This window comes from Hemitrygon akajei, chromosome 11, assembly GCF_048418815.1.
Source record: "Hemitrygon akajei chromosome 11, sHemAka1.3, whole genome shotgun sequence".
NCBI lineage: Eukaryota > Metazoa > Chordata > Chondrichthyes > Myliobatiformes > Dasyatidae > Hemitrygon > Hemitrygon akajei.
The window spans coordinates 20930474-20950589 of record NC_133134.1 but is presented as its reverse complement, the minus strand read 5'-3'; the positions used below and the strand labels follow the sequence as shown (position 1 = coordinate 20950589).

The following is a 20116-nucleotide window of genomic DNA, read 5'->3' as shown; positions in this document are numbered from 1 at the left end:
TCAGAAGCAAAATGTTGTCCTGGAACAGAAAATAACTTATTAAGAAAGCTGGAAATGCCGTGTTCTTGTGACAGCACTATACCCTGCTAGGATTATGATAAGTGGAATGAAACATCATTGACTGGTGTTCGGAAAACAGATGGCAAGCAGCAGGGTCATCGGCTGTCACCCAAGAACCACAACGGCAGGGAATTCCTGCAAAGCGCAGGAGTGAAGGAAAAGAGGCCCCCCAAGATGGAGAGGCCAGGAGAAAAGCAAAGGCATTGAAAGGGAGTGACACTGTATCAAGGATCCACCAAGGTACAAAAAAAATGGGGAGTAGATGACGGAAATTCAGTTTGGGGCTGAGGTGAACAGAATTATGAATGATCTGAATAAATGGGGAAGACCTATTTTTCAGTACATGAGGGCTGATATACCTGAGGGCACAATTCTGAAGTAATTAGTAGAAGGATTACAAGGGAGATGAAGGAAAAATCTTATCACCCAGAAGATGATAGGGATCAGAAACTCACTGCTTGAAAGGATGGAGAAATAGAAACAAACACCACTCATTTTTTAAAAATTCTTTGTTACGTAGAAACATAGAAATCACAATGGGCCCACAATGTTGTGCCGGCAATGTAGCCTCCTCTAGAATCTGCCTTGGATTTCCCTGCCCCATAGTCCTCTATTTTGCTAAGCTCCATGTACTTATCTAAGAGTCTCTCAAAAGTCGTATGCTTGAAGCACTGTTATCAAGTACGGGCTTCGTTGACTAGCTCTTTTTCAGCTGGCATAGACACAATGGGTCGAATGGCCTTGGTCACACATTTTCTCTGATTCTCAGCGCTTACTGATGGTGAATAGATAGCACAGCGTTGTGAACCAGGAGAATGACAACACAGAGGCAGTGGAGGGGTGAGCAGAGGTGCGTGAAATGGGAAGTGAGAGGAATAGACATTTGGAGAGGGTGGCACCAAGCAGCAGCACAAAGTTGACAGAGCAACACGAACAAAATGCCCGGGGAACTCAGCAGGTCAGGCTGTGGAAAGGATGCTTCAGGCTCAGGCCCTGAGGAAGGGTTTCTCCGGATCTCCAGCATTCGCAGAATCTTCTTGTGCATATCACTGAAAAGTGGAGAGACAAAGATTAGATTCTTGAATATTTCCACTGCTGACTGTGCGTGGGCTAGACTGGAACTCATTGTCTGACATGAGTTGATTAGTTGATTGGAACAGAAAAGTAAATTGGCATGTTGCTTGTTTTGTCAGTGGAGGAGGAGCTTTGAAAGAGGATGGTGTAGTTTAGTGAAGATTTGAAGAGGATTGGGTCATTTGAACACCTCAAAGGCTGCCAGGAGAACACGAAATACAAGAATGGAACATGCATGACGATCACAGTCACAAGGGATGATGTTGACGTCAGGTGGGGCAAGTCAGGGGTGGGTTATAGAGGGTATAAAACAGAGGGGAACAATAGTAGAAGTTCAAATCTACATCTGCTAGTACACAAGAGAAACTTAGTAATATTAGAGTGAGAGGACAGCTGGTGAGATAAGATGAACTCAAGGCATGAAGGGATAAAGGACTAAGGTTGCAGCCTTCAACCAGTGGAGTTCTGGATCGGCTGCAGCGATGCCCGACTTTGTGAACTTTAGTTCTGAGTGATATTTGCTTTTACTTTTACTGTTTGCAAGATTTGCTTTTTTTCTCTCTCTGCACACTGGGTGTTTTACTGTCCTTTGTGTTTAATGGGTTCTACTGGGCTTCTTTGTTTTGTGGCTGCCTGTAAGGAGGCAAATCTCAAGATTGTGTAAGGTGTGACTACTTTTATAATAAATGAACTTTGAACTTTGAGAGGAAACAAAGAAAGGTCTCCTTTTCAGGGCCATGAAGGGGAGGCACGGGAAATAGCCTGGGCTGTTATACGAGATGAAGCTGGGGTGGGGGGGGGGGGTGTTGCAGCAACATCAGTGGAATAGACGGTCTCAGTCTTTGCAGCGATTGTAAGCTCCTTTCACTTGATACTGGCTGTGAAGCCGAAGGGAACAGCTGGGAGCACTTGAGGACTTGGTACCAAACAGAGTGTGATCACTGCACTCCGGGTGATGCTGGGGTAGGGCGGCTTTTTAAGGCAAAAAAATAGGACCTGATGAAAAACAAAATAAAACTGCAGATGCTGCAATTCAAAACAAAACAAGAAATGCTGGGTAGGCTCGGAGGTCGGGCCTCAGCCTGTCGAGAAGCACTTACGGAAAGGCAAACCAGTTAATACGTTGAGCCAATGATCCTTACTCGGAACTGGGAAGAGTGGAGGGTTTATAGTTCTCAAAGCAGAAATGGATCATGGTCTTGATGTGGTCCAGTAAAAATCTAGCATTGAACGATTAAAACTAGTTTATCACCATGTGTGTTCCCCTATCTTCATAGCACTCATGTACAGAGCGATCTAGGGGTCCAGTTCCATCGCTCCTCAAAAGGGGCCAGACAAGTTGAAGCAGAGGGTATGGCATGACGGCATCTGATAGTCAAGACATTGAGTTCAAGTCAGGAAGCTATATTACAGGCTTATAACTCTGGTTAGGCCATATCTGGCGTATTGTATTCAATTCTGGTTGCCCTGTTATATGAAAGATGTGGAGGCACAAGAGGTTTACTAGGATGTTGTCTGCTAACTTAAAGTAAGATTTTTCATGCAAATGAGCACAAAAGAACACATTGCATTATTTGTTCAATAGTTGTGGAGTTCCTCTTTTATCCTAGCCAACATTTATCCCTCAATCTACATAATCAAAAAACTGAGTAACTGATCATTTATTAATATTTATTGCATCATCTTTTGCATACAATGTTTTAACAGCAATGTTTACAGTTAAAAATATATAGGCAATAACAAAATGATTTCATGTGATTTGAAGGGGTATAAAGCACTGAAATCAAACCCTACCTGTCTACTTCACTTTGCCATTTGCGTCCATAATCCACACTTCTCACTGCCTCCGTGGTAAAAACTGTAGCTCATAAGAAGGAGCCTTGTCTACTTATTTGGAGTTAAAAAGGCGATGCCTCAAAATGGCAGCATCCATCATTAAGGGCCTTCGTCACTCAGGACATGCCCTCTTCGCATTGTTACCATCAGGGAGGAGGTACAGGAGCCTGAAGACACACAATCAACGTTTCAGGAACCGCTTCTGTCCTTCCACCATCAGATTTCTTAATGGACAATGAACCAGCCCATGGACGCTACCTTCCTATTTTATTTGGCTCTCTTTTTCCATTACTTATTTACTTTTTGTTATTTCTATATATATTCTTACTTTTTAATATGTTGCATTGTGCTACTACTGCAAAACAACAAATTTCATGATATAGATCTATGATAATAAACCTGATTCTAATTCCGAAAATGTCACTTTTGGTAAATCCTTAAACTAGTGCTGCATCATTGCTTTTCTCTATCCCATAATCATGTGAGTATAGACAAAATTAGCTCACGCATAAAGTAGCCATAGCAAGTAATGTACTAATATTGGGAGTAATTTTATTCCCTATTTTACATCTTCAAAAATTTCTGTCTATTCTTTGGGATAAGAAATAAGGCAACATCTCAGATGTATTTGATATGATTGTGGTTCTTCTGACTGAACATCAGAAATGAGATATCCATGGAAATGAAGATAAAAATACTAGATGTCTATTGGGCATGACATCATAATGACATCGTAACATCATAAAGCTCCTTCAGCAGTTTGTGTCACACAGCGCTGAGTGCACTGTGACTATTGAATATCCAAGTCAGCAATGGCATTGAGGAAGGACCTTCACTTCTAAGGCTGCCATAATTGATAAGTGACTACTAATATTATTAAGTTATTTACCTGGTCAGTATATGTTCTTGTGCTCAAATAGATTATTATCTTGTTTTTACTTAATTTGCTCAATTTTAATTTAGGTTTGCAATAGGCACTTTTGAAAATAGTTCCAAAAATGTAGAAATGTAGAAATATTAACTATCTACTTATTTAAAAATTTGTTATATCCTTATTTTGTTTGCAGAAAAAAAATCATCCCAAGTCATACTATATTATATGACCTATTGCTTACATTTGAGGTGCTTTCTTTTCTCAGTGCTTGCAAAATATTCCAATTTTACTTTTCAGATTGCTTTTCTATAGTTTCTATTCTTCCTATCCCATCATTTTCTTTCTTCTGTTTTCATTTCTGCCCCCTATACCCTATTTTTTTTTAACATTTACTTGCAAAGCTCAATGTCCCACAAGCTTTCTGTTCCCTTTGGCATTAATCTTACATGGAATACCGACACGACTTCTGGTTTTGCTTTGTTCATTGTTGACCCTGCTCTACAAAATTTTACCTACGTATGTCTTTACCCATTCATATCACTCCTACAATTTCCCTTTCACAAATATCTGCTGATTCTTCCCTTACTGATGGAATCCACCTGGCGGCCAATTCCGAATCACCCATTCTCAATAAACCCTGCACGCGACGAAGACTAACAAGATCAAAAGGAGGACCAGGGGTCCTTTCTGAAGGACAGCTGACTTGGAGGAACACTGGAAAAGTTAAACCATCATAAAAGCAAGATACCAAGATTGGAAGTCAGGGGAATGAGATCACTATGTGAGTCTGGGACCTTGAATCAGACGACCATAGAGGCTGAACAGCTGCATATCATATCTTCAGCGCAACACTACAGTACCAAGGACCAGGGTTCAATTCCTGCCGCTGCCTGTGAGGAGTTTGTACATTCTCCCTGTGAACGTATGGATTTCCCCCAGGTGCTTTGGTTTCCTCCCACAGTTTAAAGACATACCAGATTGTAGGTTAATTGGTCATCATAAATTGTACCATGATTAGGGTAGGATTAAATTGGAGAATCGCTGGACAGTGCAGCTTGGATGGCTGGAAAGGCCTATTCCACACTGTACCCCAACAAACAAACAAACAAATAATTAAGTGAGTTCTGGATAGCAATAGATCATAGCAGAGAAATGCGGCAGTTGACGACACCATTGCAACATCCAGAACAGAATCAGCATTCAGCTGCAGAGATCCCTCACATATTATTTACAACATTTAACGAGGATCGACAGTGGTCACAAACAAGAGTTCAGTTGACGTTTTGGACCGACACCCTTCAGGACAATGCTTGCCCACTTCACGGATTGCCATCGGTGAGCACTGGGGTTGATCCTGAAGGTCGAGCCCCAAAGGTCAAAGACTGAAGTCAAGGCCGATGGCTGATGCCTTCGTTTGAGAGTCCACTAGAAGGTTGGAGGACTGATATCTGCAAGTCCGCAAGCCCACTGTTGGATGGAGGCCCAGAGGTGGCCTCAGCAGGTTGGGCAGCATCCATGGAAACGAGCAGACGTTTCAAGCTGAGACCCTTCATCAGGACTGAAGAGGGAGGGGGCCCTATAAAGAAGGTGGGGGGAGGGTGGGAGGGAGAAGGCTGGTAGGTGCCAGGTGAAAAACCAATCAGAGGAAAGATCCAGGGGTGGGGGAAGGGAAGCAGGGAGGGGATAGGCAGGAAAGGTGAAGAAGGAATGTAAGGGGAAAGCACTGTGTAGTAGAAGGCAGAATCATGAGAGAGGTGATAGGCAGCTGGAAGAGGAGGCAGAGTGAAACTGGGGTGGGGGAAGGGAGAGGGAGGGAATTACCAGAAGTTGGAGAATTCGATGTTCATGCCAAGGGGCTGGAGACTACTCAGACGGTATATGAGGTGTTGCTCCGCCAACCTGAGTTTGGCCTCATCATGGCAGTAGAGGAGGCCATGTATGGACATACCCAATGGGAATGTGAAGCAGAGCTGAAGTAGGTGGCACAACAGACAGGATCTCCCGCCATGATGAGGCCAAACGGACGAAGGGTCTTGGCCTGAAACGTTGACTGCTTGTTTCCACGGATGCTGCCCGACCTGCTGAGTTCCTCCAGCGTGTTGTACGTGTTGCTTTGACCCCAGCATCTGCAGTGTACTTTGTGTTTACCAGAGGTGGCCTGTCCTGGGGTTAGAGGACCATCTTTTTGTGTGTGAGTGGTGGATGGATGGGAGGGACAAAAATGGCTTATTTGTTGTTGTTTTGTTGCCACTGTTCTATTGTTGCTGCTGTTGCTTGTGTTCTGCTGACCATTGTGGGTGTGCTATGTTAACGCTGGAATGTGTGGCAACACCTGTGGGCTGCCCCCAGCACATCCTTAACACAAACAGCACATTTTACTCTCAGCTTAGATGTACATGTGATAAATGAATTTGAACCTAAATTTTGCAAGTTGTATACATGTATTCCTACCAGTACTACAGATTAGACGACAGGGAGCTAATGACCACACTGCCATCAAAAATGTTTGCAGATGCATTGGTGCAATGTTAATATCTTTCTTCCAAGAGAAACCAAAGCCTCTTCAGGAATTGTAAGAACCATCTTACTACCATAGACAATCAAGCCATATTATAGAAGAGAAGCTAACAGAAGACGTGCTCTATTTTGAAAAAAAAACAACTTTGTAAGGTTACAAAGCTATAAAGTTGATACTGTATATCTATTCCAAAAGGTTACGTATTGATGAGATAGAAATTGTACTTTATGATGAACAGTTAGGTCTACTGTAGTGCAGTTAATACCACAAGGTTATTAATAAGCAGAAGGACTTCAACCTACTTGGTACACCTGGAGATCATCAAACTAAACAGGGAGAAGACACTACTTGCTGAAGATATGAGAAAGCGAGCACTAACTGTTCTGAGAGTGACATTGAAACACGTTGTCATCAACTTAGTACAGGATTAAGATTTACCTTTGCGGTTCCATATAACAAATCCATGGTAACGCGTACAAAATTTTGGAGGAACTCAGTAGGTCAACATCTATGGAAAGTAATAAACAGTCAACATTTTGGGCCAAGATCCTTCATCAGGACTGGAAAGAAAGGGGGCAGAAGCCAGAATGGAAGATGCGGGGTGGGCGGAGGGGAAAGAACACAAATTAAGAGGTGATTGGTGAGGGGGAAAGAAGGTGAGTGGGGGAAAGGGAATCACAAAGGGAAAATCTAATCATTAACTTAACCAAGATACTTCTGATGATTTGGAGAAAAGAAAGTTATTGTGATTAGAGGTTCTCCTCTTCCCATCCCCCAATCCTGCTAGTGTGAAGGAAAATTCTCCATCCAGGTCATAACTTTACCTTTGGGAAAATGAACAAGATTAACACCTATTCAAGTGTAATTACGTAAGGATTTTTTTCATACATCATGTTTCTTTGTTGGGAATAGCCAGCTATTATCAACTACATGGTGTCCTCAAAAGAGCCCTGCAGTTATACCAAACAAAGCTGTGTTGGAAATGGTATACACTTTGATCAAAATTCCCATGGGCCCACACGGCTATGTAGCATTTGAACAAGCTCAGTTTAGTAATTCACACTTCATTCTTCCATATGCAATGACCTCTGGCCCATCACCATGATCTTACTGCGTGGAGAAGGAGTTAAATCTGTCCCCAATGTCAAAACGCTGGATATGAACTTTCAAAGTTCAATCCAAATTTTTTATCAAAGTACATATATGTCACCATAAACAACCCTGAGATTAATTTTCTTGCGGGCATACTCAATAAATCCAATAACCATAATAGAATCAATAAAAGACCTCACCAATGTGGTGCAAAAGAGAACAAACTATGCAAATACTAAAAGAAATAATAATAATTTAATTTAATTAAGTTGTACCACATGTATTGTATATATCTGTTTTGCACGGACTAAAGTATCACTGCAATCTTATTGAACAACAACAATATTCTACAATAATAATAATTAATAAATAAACAATTAATATCGAGAGCATGAAATGAAGAGTTGTCAAAGTTTTGAAGATAAAATGCGTAACCAAATTGGATATGTTTTGCAGAAGAGATCTTAAGTAAAGATCTAATATGCTATTTCTGGGGCTTTGATCAGGATCAATCTATAAAAACATTGCAATTCAAGATTAAGTTTATTGGTTACATGTAGATTGAAACATACAGTGAAATGCGTTGTTTGCATTGACAACCAACACAAGGGGTGCACTGAGGGTAGCCTGCAAGTGTCACCAGACTTTCTGCTGCTAACAATGCTCAGCAGAACAAGACAAAACACAACAAGCAGCAAAACAAGCCTCCCCATGTGCGCACACACAGCCCTGTAACCTCAGACAGGCTTCCAGGTCTCCAGCCTCCATCATGCATCATAAATGCACTCGGGCCTGCAGATATTGGACTTCAACCTCCCTAGTGGACTTGGCTCCGACCAATGGGCCTCATCTTCTGGACTTCCGAGTCGACCCTCGGCCCTCAATACACTGCGTAATGATTTGATTTGTATAAGCAGCATGCCAGATGAGCCTGTCTCTGTACATGTGACAATAATAACCCAATTCCCTTGTTGGTCAAATTAATCCACTTTTTCTGCAAGCTTTTTTAAAATTCTAACTTGCAATTAACCTTTTGCGTCAGGAATCTGTGCTGTTGTGATCGGTGTGTTCCTGAAATGTTAACTCCTCCGATCTCTGCTGTGTGCTGACTCTGTTGATGTGGAGGTGAAGGGGACAGGCTTGGGGATGGCTCCGGTCAGCCATGGTCGATTAGATCCAGAGCTCCTCCAGACTAAGAGTTGATACAAACGTTAATTCCGTGTGATAACACCAAGTATTACAAGATTATTGTAATTTTGTGCTGCGTGTGGTGGTGGTGGGGAGGGGGGAAGGGCCTGTTGACTACTGGACAATAGTTGGTGGTATTCTTGAGAACTGAGCACGCCTCATAGTGAGAGAATTCGCAGATCCGCATAGGCTGTTCAATTGATGTATTAATTCAAAACAGGGCTGCTGTATCAGGAAAGGTCCTGACCATTGACTTGCCTATTATTACACTGTACAATTTGACTAGTACTTTATCATATGAAATAAGAACTGACAATTCCTATTTAACCGTTAGGTCCTCCGGCCCCGGGCAAATGGAGGCGGCTGAAAAGACTGCTGCTATTTGAAGCGTCTTTCCTTTTTAGCGAATAGACCACTTTCACGTTACAAGGGAGTCTGGGATAGGGTCGCCGCTTCAGTGAACTCTGAATTGTACTTCAGAGAGCAATGGGATCTTAGAAGGGCGAATTGGAGAAAGAGGGCGATAACATGTAGACTAAGCTGGCGGGGTGACACGAGATAAACAAAACAATAACACGTCAGGCAGAAAATGCAGTAGATTTTCGCGTTTTCGCTGTGCACCTTAAACGGTGGGAAGGGGGATTAGAAATCCCACAAAATACACGAATCTGGATCTGCAGTGAATACTTCGAGGCTGCAATGAGACTGTTGCAAAATGCTTGAGATTAGAGAGAGAGAGGATGGGGTACGTTTAATGTATGATTAAGTAGGATGGATGACGCACATTTACCCCTTTGCATCAATCATCTGATTGGAATCAAGTCATCTCTCATAGGCTGCAACCACCACAGCAGGCGTCAACATGGAGGAGCAAGATGGACCCCTGACTCGAGTAGGCGATGCTTTCAGGCTGGTTTGGTTTCCCAGAGATGTCCCGGCCCCCAGCACACAACCTCTGCACCAGCAGCTGACTCCGTTGCTAAGGGTCCGGGATGTTGCGGCGTCCTTGGCAACCGCCTGGTGCCCTGATCCACAGTGCAGTTGCACTGAGATGCGCGCTGCGGAGCGCAGGCACCAGCGGCGGCGCGGCTCTCGTACACGGGCACTGGGATAAACTAAAAAATGCAGCAAAAACGCGCCTGGGGGTTACAACAAGCCGTCAACTGGGGAGCGGTCCTCCGTGAGGCATGGGCACCCCCCTTTCTGTTTTAGTGCAGCGCTTTCGTTTTTTTTCAACAAAAATAACACACGCTGCCCGCGATGGGTGCTATTCACCTCAGGCGTCCCATAGCCCAGACCCGGCGGCGTTTTAATTGCAAAGATGATATCTGTAATGTATGTCTTGGTTATTTCGTGAGCTTCACGGTGGACCACTTTATGATGTCGCGTATGTCATAATGCGTCGTAAGAAAGTTTTATGATAACCGGTTATGTCATTACTATAATTGTATGCGCTCAAGGTCCGGTGCACTAATCTTTTAGTTGGGGTTGACTGGATTTGACATAAGGAGTTTTTCTGTTTTTCTAAAAAGAAGTCAAGGTTTCGTTGCCTTAGGTTTAAGTCAAAAACTGTTTATCATAGTTCCAAGCTAATAGAAGTCCATTTGTTTTGCAGGCACTGTAGCCACCATGTATGGCAGGTGTTGTACAACAGATCTGGAAACTAGGTGCAGTAGTGTTAACTTGCCATGGAGACCGAGCACCTACTACAAGGTTGCAGGTGCCAACACCACCCTTGCCCCCTATACTAAGAACCTGTGTGGGAGGCAGTACCCCGTGATGAGCTCGTATCCACCAATGACCTCTTGTTCGGCAGTGAGCGGGGGTCCCATCATTAACTGCCCCGTGCCTTCATACCCTGTGATGCATTCATGCCCGGCGATTACTCCACGACCGCCAACAAACTGCCCGGTGGTGAATCCGTGCTCTGTGATCGACCCGTGCCCTGCAATGGATCCTTGCTCCCCGGGAAGCTCCAATCGCATCGCCCTTTTCAGCAGATACACCCCCGGAGAATGGGTGGAGGCCAACCACAACAACTACAAACAATCCAGTTGTTCCAGGCACAATTCCGAGAAGCTCAGGGAGGACACTTCACGACTCATCCTGGACAAGGCCCAGCTGACGAGGAAAATACAGAATGACACCAGCGTCAACATTGGGCAAAGGGTGGAGGACATCAGCTTTTGGAAGTCGGAGCTCGACCATGAACTTGACCAAATGATCATGGAGATTCATGCTCTGGGCCAAGTGAAGAGGAGAATGGAGAAAGCTCTGGAGGAGACAGATACACACCTCCAGGTCAGACAATTAACTATGTCCACTGCTGAAAAGAGTGGAAAATGACATAATAACTCTTAATTACTCGCTGTAAACATTTTTATCTGCTAATAACTTACAGCACATGATCATTTTTGGCAGTTTTGAAACTGAGATAATTAAAATAGATTTTGTAGAATGTTTACAAACCTAGTTTTCTGAAGCCATATCTCAAATTTTAAAATTTGCTGATTGGAGTGATTAGAGGTAGAATAATAGAGCACAGAATCCGGTTGTTTGGTGTGTAAGATAAATTTACATCTTTCAGCTATTGATTTAAAATGCTGGGATTTTGGTTCCTAGTTAGTGAATCACATGAGCATCCTCTCTGATTACCCAGCTGCTCATTATACCATGGATAACTTGATTTTTTTTTGACTGACTATTCTAATTCATCTGATTCAATTAGATGGTGTTTTGGAATGCACATTCTTCTGTATTTCCAGAATAAAAGAAAACGATTGAACTTTTTTTTTCACATGCATATTTTAAATTACATATGCCCATAAATATTAATTACATATTTTAAGCAAAGTCCTGCTTATTGTCTGATGGAAGGAACTAAGCCAATCATAATTGAAGGAATAATAATACGACTGTGATATCCAATCACTTTTGAGATCTGTTGTTTGGAATGCAATGATGTTTTGTCCCTTGGTCAGTAAAAGAGAACGTTATTCAGCGCTGAAGTTAATTTGAATTCATAGTTTTTCTGCTGTCACTGGCAAGCCCAATATCTATTGCCCATCCCTAAGTGCTCTTGATCTGCCCTCTTCCCCCACAGCCATTCTCTGGTGAGGGTCCTTCCATGGCACTTTTAGGTATGTTAGAGTCCATTATTAAGGATGGGGTTTCGGGGTACTTGAAGGCACAAGATAAAATATGCTGAAGTCAGTATGGTTTCCTTAAGGGGAAATCTTGTCTGACAAATATTTGGAATTGTTTGAGGAAATAACGGGCAGGATAGACAAAGGAGAGACAGTGGATGATGTTTACATGGATTTTCAGAAGGCCTTTGACAAGACACCACACATGAGGCTGTTAAACAAGGTAAGGGCCCATGGTTTTATAGAAGAGATATTGGCATGGGCAGAAGATTGTCTAATGGCAGGAGACAAAGAGTGGGAATAAAGGAGGCCCATTCTGGTTGGCTGATGGTGACAAGTGGTGATCCACAGGGTTGGTATTGACACCACATCTTTTCATGTGATATGTCAATGATTTGGATATTGGAATTGATGACTTTGTGGCTAAGTTTGTGGTAAATATAGGTGGGACAGCTTTGATTGGCTTTCACAAATCTAAGAAAGGATGTGCCGGCATTGGAGAAGATCCAGAGGAAGTTCACGAGAATGATTTTTGGAAATGAAAGGGTTAACATATAAGGAGCATTTGATGGCTCTGGGTTTGTACTCAGTGGAATTTAGAAGAATGGGGGGGGGGGGAATCACATTGAAACCTATCGAATATTGAAAGGCCTTGGTAGAGTGGACGTGGAGAGGATGTTTCCAGTAGTGAGGGAGTCTAGGACCAGAGGGCACAGCCTCAGAATACAAGGACCTTCCTTTAGAACAGAGATGAGGAGGAGTTTCTTTAGCCAGATGGTGGTGAATCTGTGGGATTCATTGCCACAGACAGCTGTGGAGGCCAAATCATTGGGAATATTTAAAGTGGAAGTTGATGGGTTGTTAGTAAGAGTTGGAAAGGTTAAGGGGAGAAGGCAGGAGAATGGTGTTGAAAAGGACAATAAATTGGGCGTGTTGGAATGCTGGAGCAGACTCCATGACCGAATGGCATAATTCTGCTCCTGTGTCGGGAAAATATGAACTTTGAACCCACTCTTCGTGTTTACCTACTAAATATTCTTCAAAATGGTTCTGCCAGCCACTTGGTTTTCACCACTACCTTCTGAAAGAGCAGTTAAGGATGGGCAATAAATACTGGCCTTATCTGTACTGCCTAGATCCCACAACCCGCCCCCCAAACTTAAAAATCTCAGTCCCAGGGCAAAATTTATAGGAGACCTAGATCATTGTCCAAGGACCCAGTCAATTGCTTCTACAATGACCTTCTGGTGTAAAGACAATGGGTTTTAACAAGTAAGGAAAGAATGATGGAATGGGCAGGGAAAGAAGGGAGAGAGTAATTGATAAAGGGCTGATAGGGAAGGGTATAGACAAAGAGATAGGGCACATTCTTCCCTTTGCTGTTGGGCAGTGGGTTGGGAATGAAAATTGGTGATGTGAGGAAGACACAGCCTCAGAATAGAGGGACGTCCATTTAAAACAGAGATGAGGGGGTATTTCTTTAGCCAGAGAGTGGTGAATCTGTGAAATTTCTTGCCACATGCAGCTGTGGAAGCCAAGTCATTGGGTATATTTAAGGCAGAGGTAGACAGATTATTGATTAGTCAGGGCATGAAGGGATGCAGGGAGAAGGCAGAAGATTGGGGCTGGGAGGGAAATGATGAAATGGCGGAGAAGACTCAGTGAGTCAAAAGGCCTAATTCTGCTCCTATATCTTATATGCAAGAATATTTTGAACATGTTAAGAGAATAATTGGCATGCATTCATGGAAGGTTGTCAAACATTGTAAGTTAACTCTAAGAAAAATAAATAGTAATGAAATGAAGTGCAAAACCTGGCGGTGCTTACCAACAACTTGCAAGGGATGTAAATAGCTGCTGAGCCTGGCCAAGCCTTGGTAGCAGTCATTAACATACTAATTAAGCCAAAAAATGGAGAAGTAGCAAAATGAGTTAGTCCACACTAATTTCATTTAGAAAAATATAATTGGCTATCAGTTTCTGAAATGCATTAAATTAGAAGTAATACATGAGTTATTACAAAAGATAGCTTCATTTCTGTAATAAATAAATCAAGCACACAATTACACCTCCCTTCATAAATTCTGTCTCTTTTTTTGCCAAGTTTTAATCTTGTTATCTGTTTTAACTTTTCTCCTGTCTAAAAGTGCTAAATTCTAGACCCGTTCCAGTGACCCTGCAATGTGGTGGAGGGAAGATAAAACACTCCAAGAAATGTAGATCATCCCATTGATCACGTTAGTGATCATTACTTAAAGTCAGAGCTTATCCCTTCTTCTTGCCCTGTGGCTCTGGTGCACCAATCCTGTATTAATCAGCACTTGTTGTCAGAGGAAATAGGACTATTGGTCAAAGTCTACAGTTTTTAATATAAAATGAAAATAGTGGAGTGGAAAAACTCAGCAGAAGTCCAAAGAAGGTTTTCTGACCCACAACAATAACCATTTCTCTTACCTGACCTACTGTTTTCCCCACATTATTTTTTTAATTTCATATTTCCAGTATCTACAGTTGTCTTGATTTTTCACCCTCGCTTTGTAAACAGTGTTATTTATTTATTTATCCATCCATTCATCCATCTATTATTTTGTTCATTCATTCATTCATTCATCCATTTACTTATTTATCCATTGATCTGTCTATTTATTTATTTGTCTATTTATCTACTTTATCTATCAATTTATTTATGAAACTGACAATAGACAATAGACAGTAGGTGCAGGAGTAGGCCATTTGGCCCTTCTAGCCAGCACCACCATTCACTGTGATCATGGCTGATCATACACAATCAGTACCCTGTTCCTGCCCTCTCCCCATATCCCTTGACCCCACTATGACAATCAATGACATTGCATTGCTCTTGCATCAGATATTAAAGACATCTTTATTATCAGAATTAGCATAAGCTTCAAGTGTGAATTAGCACTAAAATACCATAAATAATGACAGACTGATATTGGAATTTCTCATCTCAGCTGTAGAGGTACCCACCTCCTTGGAATGTATATCCCTAAGAACTATCTTATTGTACAATTAAGACATTGGCCAGATCACACTTTGAGTATGGTGAGCAGTTATGGGCCCTTTATCTAAGAAAGTTGTGCTGGTATTGGAGAGGGTCCAGAGGAGGTTCAGAGGAATGATCCTGAGAATGAAAGGGTTAACGTATAAGGAGCGCTTGATGCTTCAGGGCCTGTATGTGCTGGAGTTTGGAAGAATGGGGGAGAGGGGGAATCTCACTAAAACCTATCAAATGTTGAAAGGCCTCGATAGAGTGGATGTGGAGAGCTTGTTTCCTATACAGTGAGGGACTTTAGGACCAGAGAGCATGGCCTCCAGAATACATCCCTTCGGAAACTGAGATGAGAAGGAATTTATTTTTTTAGCAAGATGGTGATGCATCTGTGGAATTTATTGCTATGGATGGTGTTGGGTATATTCAAAATAAAGGTTATTTGTCAGGGCATCAACTATTACAGAAAGAAGGCAGGTGGATGGGGTTGAGAGGGATAATAAATCAGCCATGATGGGATGGTGTAGCAGAATCCATGGGCCAAATGGTAGATAAGCCTTGAGGTCTTATGGTCCATTAATTCACTGTGTGGGATTAGAGATAATCTTAGTTCAAGGGAATTTCTTGAGAACTGCTCGTTCATCAGAAAACCACAGATGCATTAATGTTAGTAGATAGACATATTTTTCAGGGGGAAGGGGTGTTGGTGAATACTCTTAGCTTGTTAAACTACTGTATGTGTGTCTTCACTTGTTTAAGCAGTTGTTCTTTGAATAATTTTAATTTTCTCAAAACTTTTAATCCGGTGATTAGAAAGATATAAACCATTATTTCATCAGTCAACTCCATCAGTCCTGATGAAGGGTTTCAGCCTGAAATTTTGACTGTTCCTTTCCTTCCAGAGATGCTGCTTGACCTTCTGTCTTTCTCCAGCATTTTTCGTGTGTTGCTCCGAATTTCCAGCATCAACAGTTTCTTTTATTCAAAAGTTCAAAGTAAATTTATGATAAAAGTATATACAGTATATGTCACCATATACAACACTGAGATTTTTTTTCTTATGGCAGACAAACTCAATAAATCCATGATAGAATAATAACCATAATAGAATCACTGGAAGACCACACCAACCTGAGCATTCAACCAGTGTGCAAAAGACAACAAACTACAAATAAAAAAAGAAAAAAAAATTAGGAATAACTATCGATAATATGAGATGAAGAGTCCTTGAAAGTGTGTCCATAAATTGTGGGATTATTTCAATAATGGGGCGAGTGAAGTTGTCTCTGAAACTTTGTATTTTAACCACAAGTGCCAGTTGAGAGAGGACCATTAATAATCAAAATGAGGAAGCAAATTTTAGCCATATGGCTTCCTTCCAAAGTGAAATTCAGATGGTAAAATATTTGCAAGAACTGTGTTGAGTGATAATTGACTTAAAGTTCTCTCACAATGCAATGTTTAAGTGTGTTGTGTATTTGGAATTTCAGTTTTAAAAAACAAAGATCAATGTGCAGTTGGGAGTTTCTCTAAGGTTACAAACTTGTGGTGAGGTAGCTGGGTTTTAACCATGAATGCTTGGGCACCATTTCCTTAATTCATGTCTGAGAAGGTGCATGGCTGTGGAGACTAACTGAGAGACCATGTGGCAGGATATCTTTAGATAAGAAACTTAATCCTCCTGATAACTCTGCCTTAGCCCTTCACTCTCATGTCTCTAATTCTCAGGTAGTTGTGCTCCTACCTTATCTCTGAGGCCCTGATTACTCTTTTCCTTGTCTTCCCTTGGGTAATGTCTTTGCTGTGCAATTTGCACATTGTGTAAGTTCACTAATGTTCACTTTGTTTATCTCTTCATACATGCTGACTGACTGGCTGAGCAATTGCAACACTTCTGTTTTACCTCAGCAATGAATAATCAGCGTTTTGATGGATTGTAGTTTTATCTGGTAGTGGTGTTCATTGATAACCAATGATAATTCTAGAATTTTTGCCTGAGACTCAGTTTTGCAGAGTTCAAAGTTTAATCCATGAGTTTAATACAAAAATACAAGGATATTCTTTATTTCAGATGGTTCAAGAATGTTTGTACCACCGTGAAAAGAGGATGGGCATTGACTTGGTTCATGATGAAGTGGAGACGCAGCTGCTTGAGGTGAGTTACTCAGTGCCATTGGGCACGAAAGCACAATGGATTTGGGATGGACCATGTTTAGTGTCCGTTGACCACCACAGCTGGTACCTGCAGTACATTTCACCAGTTGCTGAAAAGCACTGTCCTCGTGATTCTACTGAGCAACAACACCTTGCACATTAGTTCACATTGCAAGGCTTTGCCAATCGAGCCTGTTCCAGTCTGTATTAGAATGTAGGCCTGAGAGTTGGTGAACTCTGAAACCCAAAGTGAATAGTGATCTACCCGAAGATTATTATAGTGCAGGGTGATAATGAATGGTTGGTGCTGACTCGTGGCACACTCCCACAGTTGAAAGGTCAGAGTGAAGTAAACCATCTCAGAAGCCTGATTATATTCCCTCAGAAATGAACGTTGCATATTGCTTTTCAATGGTGGAATCTGCTTGAAATGGCCGAGGAACTATCTGAATCAGTTTGTGCTTGTATTGGGATCATGTAGCCCAGCAGTATTCACTAATCAGTGCAAAAATATCAGCAAATGTGCCTTTTTTCTCTGCGTGTTAACAAATAGGCTGATATCAGTAGAGTGTTTGCGAAACCGCGATTAAATCCCCTCACGTGTATGAAGTGAAAAGCAGCTTAGCCCAAGTGTTGTAACTTTTAACTTTCTGCTACTCGGAGGAGGCCACATTGATTCCCCCGGTCATTCTTTTTGTGAAAACACACACATAAAGTACAGCAGGAACTCAGCAAGTCAGGCAGTATCTATGGAGGGGAATAAACAGTTGACATTGTGGACCAAGACCCTTCACCAGGACCTGATGAGTCCCAATGAAGGGTCTTGGCCCAGAATGTCTCCTCCATTGAGGCTGCCTGACCTGCTGAGTTCTTCAGCATCTTGCTCAAGATTTCTGGCACCTCCCGAAACTCTGGTGTTTAGTCGTTTCTTAAAATTGTTTTTGAGGTTGTGCTAGCAATTTTGAAAGCTGGCTTTAGAGAAACTCAAACTGAATGAGGTAACCTAAAATTAACTTCATGATCTAGTCGTAAAAAAAAAGGGCAAAGCCATGGGTAAGGGCCTTGAAATATGTGGACCAGTGCATTCTGAACATTCAATATGTTGGTGTTCTACATCAATAGCAAATATTAAAGCCAAATTCCTGAGTGGAATGCCAAGGGAATAACCAGTGAACCCATTTCTGGGATGATGAAGTGCTAAGATTGTTTCCTTGAGTTATAAATGCTGGGCTCAAGATGGCTAAAGGAGGCTGTTACAAGACTCTCCTTCACTGGGAAACTTGGAGCTTCCATTCCAAAAATAAAATATTGCAGAAGCTGGAAATCTGAAATAAAATGAGGCTGGGGACATACTCAGTAAGTTAAATGGCATCAATGGTGAGAGAAGTAGAGTCATGTTGCATCAGAAAAGAAAGATTATAACCTCAAATATTAATCGTTCTCCACAAATGCCACCTGAACAGTTGAGTAGTTTGAACATCAGATCCATTTCACGGATTTTATTGCTTTTTCCTACCATTATCTCCCAGATTGGAAGTGTGATAGGTAGGAGGGAATGCCAGTGGATTCACAGGATCTAATAGCCAAGGTCCTTTGTACATTCTATCAGGTGACAGGAAGCAGGAAATAGCAAAAATTCATTATTTGCTGAGACCTATTTTTCCCATTCTTAGGGTCGGGGCCCACTTTTTAAGGGGCAGAAATAAAACAATATTTATGACATTTTTGTCAGCTCTTTAGGCATTCAGCTTATTTCCTGGTTCAGACCCTTTACACTGAAGTCCACTGCATGGAAACCCAAATTTCCTCATGCATTTGATTCCAAACTTCCATCATTTGGGACATTTTACAGGAAGTCCAAGGGACAAGCCTCTCAAGAGCTTTCTGGACCAGATAAGTTTCTGATGTAGGCTGGAGCTTGATGTATCTAAAGGCCGGTCACCTTCCTCTTGCTGGGGGTGTTATGAGTGTTATGATCACCAGCATTAGAAAGCACTTCTAGCTTTGTCTTGTTATTTGTTAAAAGGAAATGAGAATTATCAAGTGCATTCAAGAAAGATTGAAAAGAGGCATAGAGAGAACCGCTGAGCAACTTTCGTAAGTAATTTTAAAATTTGCTATAGTGCAAGAACTTTGAATGAAATTTCGTCGGATGTAATCATTTGTTTAGGCCTAGCAAACTCTGTATATATATTGGAAAATTCATTCATATATAATTAAAACAAAAAACTTATTTTATTGTATGATTGCCTTTCTACCTAATGTTCCTTAATGTGAAGGTCTTTCCTATAATCTCCTGATATCCTTTAACTGTAGACGTGGAAGGTACCAGTCTAATCATTGAGTTCTGTGGTGAACTACATATACCTGTCTGGACACGCCCCCCCCCCCACCCCCGACTGCTCCTGTGGCTCTTCCCACAGACCCCAGTATAAAGGCGATTGGAGGCACTGCTCCTCCCTCAGTCTCCAGGATGTTGTATGATGGTCTCTTGCTGCTGACTGCTCTCCTCCAGCTAATAAAAGCCTATCTCTCGCCTCACGTCTCCGAGAGTTATTGATGGTGCATCAAGTTCATACCAGTGTTCAGTGCAACGCCACTTGCCCAATCAATATGCTGCAACCCAGTATCACACAGGTCCCATTAACAATGCACCTGCCTTCTTTTATTCTCTCAGCCACATATATGGTGGGGGTGAAGCAATAAATAGCAGTCAACACACAGACCAACCCACACATTTTTGGCATGTGTGAGGAAACTGAGGCATCCTGGGATATTAGAGCTGTACAGCACAGAAACAGGCCTTTCTGCCCACAATGCTCCTGCTGATCACCAAGTACCTATCTACACTAATCCTATTTACCAACATTTAGTCTGGAGTATTTTGTGCCTTGACAAGTCACATGCTTGTTGGACTTGCTCTTGTTAGGATTTCGTGCCTCTGGTCTGTACTCACTGGAGTTTAGAAGAATGGTGGGGGGGGGGGGGGTCTTATTGAAAGCTGTTGAATGTAGAGTGGACATGGAGAGGATGTTTCCAATAGTGGTAGAGTCTAGGACCCGAGGGCAGAGCCTCAGAATACAAGGACATTCCTTTAGAACAGAGATGAGATGGAATTTTAAGAGTTTTAAGGTACTTGGAAGAGGGTACAGAGGAGATGT

At 41.9% G+C, this 20116-nt stretch overlaps 1 protein-coding gene and 1 long non-coding RNA gene across 5 annotated transcripts in view; one reads left to right on the top strand and one right to left on the bottom strand.

Annotated features, from left to right (window-relative positions):
* LOC140735369 (tektin-3-like) overlaps nt 1–20116 on the top strand; it is a 116844-nt gene that overhangs the window by 46129 nt on the left and 50599 nt on the right. Inside the window, exons 1-4 of one of the 4 annotated variants that reach the window (XM_073060342.1) lie at nt 9281–9534; nt 10258–10943; nt 16873–16956; nt 18982–19052. In XM_073060342.1, the coding sequence (XP_072916443.1) occupies nt 9414–9534; nt 10258–10943; nt 16873–16956; nt 18982–19052 (962 nt within the window). In that variant the 5' untranslated portion in view covers nt 9281–9413. Of the gene's footprint in view, nt 1–9280; nt 9535–9694; nt 9978–10024; nt 10047–10257; nt 10944–16872; nt 16957–18981; nt 19053–20116 lie in introns of those variants that run through there. The other 3 variants (XM_073060345.1, XM_073060343.1, XM_073060344.1) reach the window with 3 other exon arrangements.
* The window catches only part of LOC140735373 (uncharacterized), a 28112-nt gene continuing 8271 nt past the window's right edge, over nt 276–20116 (bottom strand). The window contains exon 3 of the long non-coding RNA XR_012100739.1: nt 276–1109. This is a non-coding gene — a long non-coding RNA (uncharacterized lncRNA). The remainder of the gene's footprint in view (nt 1110–20116) is intronic.